General features: G+C 37.8%; 1 protein-coding gene across 1 annotated transcript; it reads right to left on the bottom strand.

Moving 5' to 3' along the window:
• Positions 1-787: 787 nt before the first annotated feature.
• On the bottom strand, positions 788-1285 carry LOC136885362 (histone H1-II-like). Its single transcript, XM_067157874.2, has one exon. It carries the CDS (start codon positions 1283-1285, stop codon positions 788-790), a length of 498 nt encoding a protein of 165 aa, XP_067013975.2.
• Positions 1286-3926: the final 2641 nt, after the last annotated feature.

The raw sequence follows: 3926 nt of genomic DNA, 5'->3' as shown, positions 1-3926 counted from the left end.
GAGTAATAATTGGAAGATTATTTTTCCATTGTTAGTAGTTTGTATTTTGTTGTGAATTATTTGTTGGTTTTCATGTTTTGATGTTTACAAAAATCTATATAAAATAAAGACTAAAGTATTTTAAAAACTGCTTCCTGTTACTAAACACGTAAGTATATAGAGCAACCTCAGAAAATTTTGAGTCTGTAACTACGGTACATCTTATGTAATGTGCACCAAAAGTTGGCAAATTTGACAGGAGCGGTATAGGGAGTTACGTCTTACCTTAAACCCGATGGTGGCATGTTCCAGGAACCGCGTAAGGAGTTATGTGGAGGAATGTCCGCTATGGAATCCAAACTATTGGTTCTTTAGTATTCATTTCTCCTTGATGTGTGCTACGAGCCTTTTAGCAGAATTTTCTCAAATACTTTGCTTATGGCTGTTGGCAGGCTTATCGGTCGATAGTTGTTGGGATCCGATTTATCTTTCCTTGGCTTCCCAAATAGTACGATTTTCGCTAATTTACATTGTTCTGGGAAGTAATGCAACTTAAGCATAGCATTGAATATGTTGTGATTATTGTGAGGGCTTTGTTGCTTAGTTTCTTGAGGACAATGTTCATGATGCAGTCTGGCCCGGCGGCTTTTTTGGGGTTAAGTTGATCAATGATCCATTTTATCTTTTAACGTCTGGCCTGGGTGCGTTTTTTAAGAAATTTCTCTACCTTTGATTCTGTTCGCCGTATGAATTCGGGGTCCGAAGTGTCATCATTCGGTGTGACTGCTATGCACCCCTAATGCATCGGCTATGACTTTGGCCTTCTCCCGTGTGTCGAATACTTTTTAGGTTTAGGAGCCAGCGCTGCCTTCTTCGTCTCAGCGGGTTTCTTAGCGATAGATTTCTTGGCTGCAGCCTTCTTTGCCTTCAGGATGCGCTTCTCCTTGGGGGCAGCGGACCGCTTGACGGGGGCTGCGCTGGCCTTCTCCGGCTTGGCAGCCGAAGCGAGCTTGAAGGAACCTGAAGCTTCCTTCCCCTTGGTTTGGACCAGCTCCCCGGAAGCTACTGCAGATTTCAGGTACTTCTTGATGGAAAGGGCCAGCTTCTCAGAGTCCACCTTGTAGTTGGCAGAGATGTACTTCTTGATAGCCTGCTGAGAAGATCCTCCTCGTTTCTTTATGCTCTTGATGGCGCTGCCCACCATCTCGCAGGTTATTGGATGGACAGGCTTCGTGCGAGGTTTCTGGGCCGGACCGGATGCTGCCGATGTTGTTGGTGATGACAATCTACCATATCTTAACTCCATACTAAATGAAGAAACATTTTCTGGCCTTTTTTCAGCAGGTAACCATACGGTGCAGTCCAGTTTAGTTATAGACACATTTCGTTATCTCTATTAAAATCAATTTAATGATGAATCACTTTCTTGATTTGGTTTTCAGTAACTCCAGTTCCATTCAAGTATTGCCCCCCTCGATAGACACCACCTAAAATTACAGATTTCTTTACCTATAAATGAGCTATACAATTCCTTACCTGCTGATAATTTTTACTTTGACTTTTTAAATGGTGACTATAATGGACTAAATTATTACCTTCACAGTTCAGCTGGAAGGTGATGTCTCAGAATTTGTCAACTGATAAAGCAGTAGAATCCTTCTATTCCGCGCGACATTGTGGCGTGGAATTTTACATTCCTATACGTAATTTTAATACTCCACAATTCCCAAAGTGGTATAATCATAACTTCAAGTGATTGATTATTTAACAGAAGAAAGAACACAAGCGGTAAAAAATTTCAGGTCTCAATAGTGATTATCAGCATTTCTCGAAATTAAGAAATGAATGCAATTGTGAATCCAAATCTTGCTATACAAACTACGTCTCCAGCTGTGAACAAGCTATTAGATCCAATCCACAGAAATTCTGGCAATATCTCAGTTCGAAAACGTCATGTAATAGTATTCCTTCAACAGCGCGTCTTAATAAAGTTATAGCACATACTGGAGAAAATATTGTCAAACTTTTTTTACAAATACGTTTCATCTCTTTGTCAGTTATCAACATTAGTAAGGCAAAAATTTACAACGAACTGATATCTCTGGAATTAAAGTAAATTGTAGGACCTGATGGTGTTTCAACTTATCTACTGCTCATTTATTTCATAACAAGCATTCTATTATCTGTTCAACTTATCATTAGACCTAGGTGTTTACCCAGAGGAATGGAAGCAGGAATTTGATAGTCTAGTTCTCAAAAATGGTGATAAAACTGACATAAAACTATATAGACCAATTACAATTTCTTCTCATATTTTCAAAATGTTTGACTCAATAATTCTAAACAAGATTGCTCTTTTCTTTAGAAACATCATCATTGATGAACAACATGGATTCTTTTTAGGACGGACAACCTGCAGCAATCATCCTTTAATCTATCAGTTCTTTTTGGATGCAATAGAGAACCACTCTCTGGTTATACAGAGTTCTCGAAAGCTTTTGGCATTGCTGACCATGACATCTTGCTACTAAAACTAACAAGTTAATGGGCCTCTACTCTCATGGTTTGAATCGTATCTTAAACATCGCCTACATATTGTTAAAATAAGGAACAATTTTCCTGCACCCATTATTGTTAGCTGTGGAGTTCCTTGCACCCGTACTTTTCACTCTCTACATAAATCATATTAAAAATACACTTAATAATTGTGAATTGCATTTGCTTGCTGTTGATGCAAAAAATTGTCCACTTGATTGTTTAAAACTTCAAGAAGTTTTACATCACCCGGAAAAGTACTGTTTTCAAAGTGGGTTGAAACATTATCATTATAAATGTAAAATAATATCATTTTTCAAAAAGAAGAAGAAAGTATAATTTCAGTACAAATGTAGTAATAACAACATTCCATCTCCTGTTTTACAAGTTAACGACCGTGTTGTTTTACTCAGTTATAACCTATCATTTTATGAACATCGAAAATATTTGTAAGAAATCGTTACAAATATTGGGTTGCATTACCAGATATTTCAGAGAATTTTAGAACTTAGCTACCTACTGATTGCTGTATGTATCTATGGTACGCCCTATACTTGAATACTGTACACCTGTATGGAACACTTCTCATCAAACCTTTATCCATAGTTTAGATTCAGAACAACATAAATATTTTTCATTTACATTCATTCAGAGCAGGATTCCCGTAGGAAAATGTTTGTTATACAGCCCTTATGTTACAACGCCGTGAATTCCTGGATACCCTTTTCATTTTTAAATTGTTCCGCTCCTTAGTGAGTTGCCCACAACTTACATGTACCAGACAGACGTACGAGGTTTAAGAATATATTGTCTACAAATTGGCATAGAACTATGCATTCAATGGGACAATTGGATGAATGTCAAGATTTCTAAACAAAGTGGATATTGATATATTTAACTGCTCATTGTCAAAATTTAGAAAGCACTTACACAATCTCCAGAAGTGTCTATTACTTTCCTGCGCTTACTATTGTACTATTGAACCATATCGTCATATGCTCCAGATTGATAATTTTAATTATTGCATAACACTGTGAGTGCATAGAGCAACATGGCTTTGTGTGGGAGTCAGTTGGAAGACGGTTGGAGCGCTAATACAAGGGACCAGCCAGCACATAGCTTCCTACAACGACCTTTTTAAAATTGAACTATGTTGCTGGGGAACCGCTGCTACACACACTCTTTGCCCGGCGAGTTTCGAACTCAGCTAATCACGAGCTAGTAGCAGGACTCTGCTAGCTACCTTATTACGACGTCAGGACAGCCAACTTTCTTACATCATGTTTGAACCAGTAATATTCATTAAAGTAATCCGCCATTGCGCTGATATTCCACAGTTGTGATGTGTCCAGAAAGACAGATGTAATATTTTAATGCTTATAGATATAATTGGTGTCTACTTAATGTTAATG

This window comes from Anabrus simplex, chromosome 14 (assembly GCF_040414725.1).
Source record: "Anabrus simplex isolate iqAnaSimp1 chromosome 14, ASM4041472v1, whole genome shotgun sequence".
NCBI classification, from domain to species: Eukaryota; Metazoa; Arthropoda; class Insecta; order Orthoptera; family Tettigoniidae; genus Anabrus; species Anabrus simplex.
Note: the sequence above shows the minus strand (reverse complement) of the source record. Positions and strands in the feature narration are given on the sequence as shown.

What these genes read in the sequence shown, in the direction of transcription:
- LOC136885362 (XM_067157874.2), bottom strand. Translation starts at nt 1,285, where the DNA reads ATGGAGTTAAGATATGGTAGATTGTCATCACCAACAACATCGGCAGCA.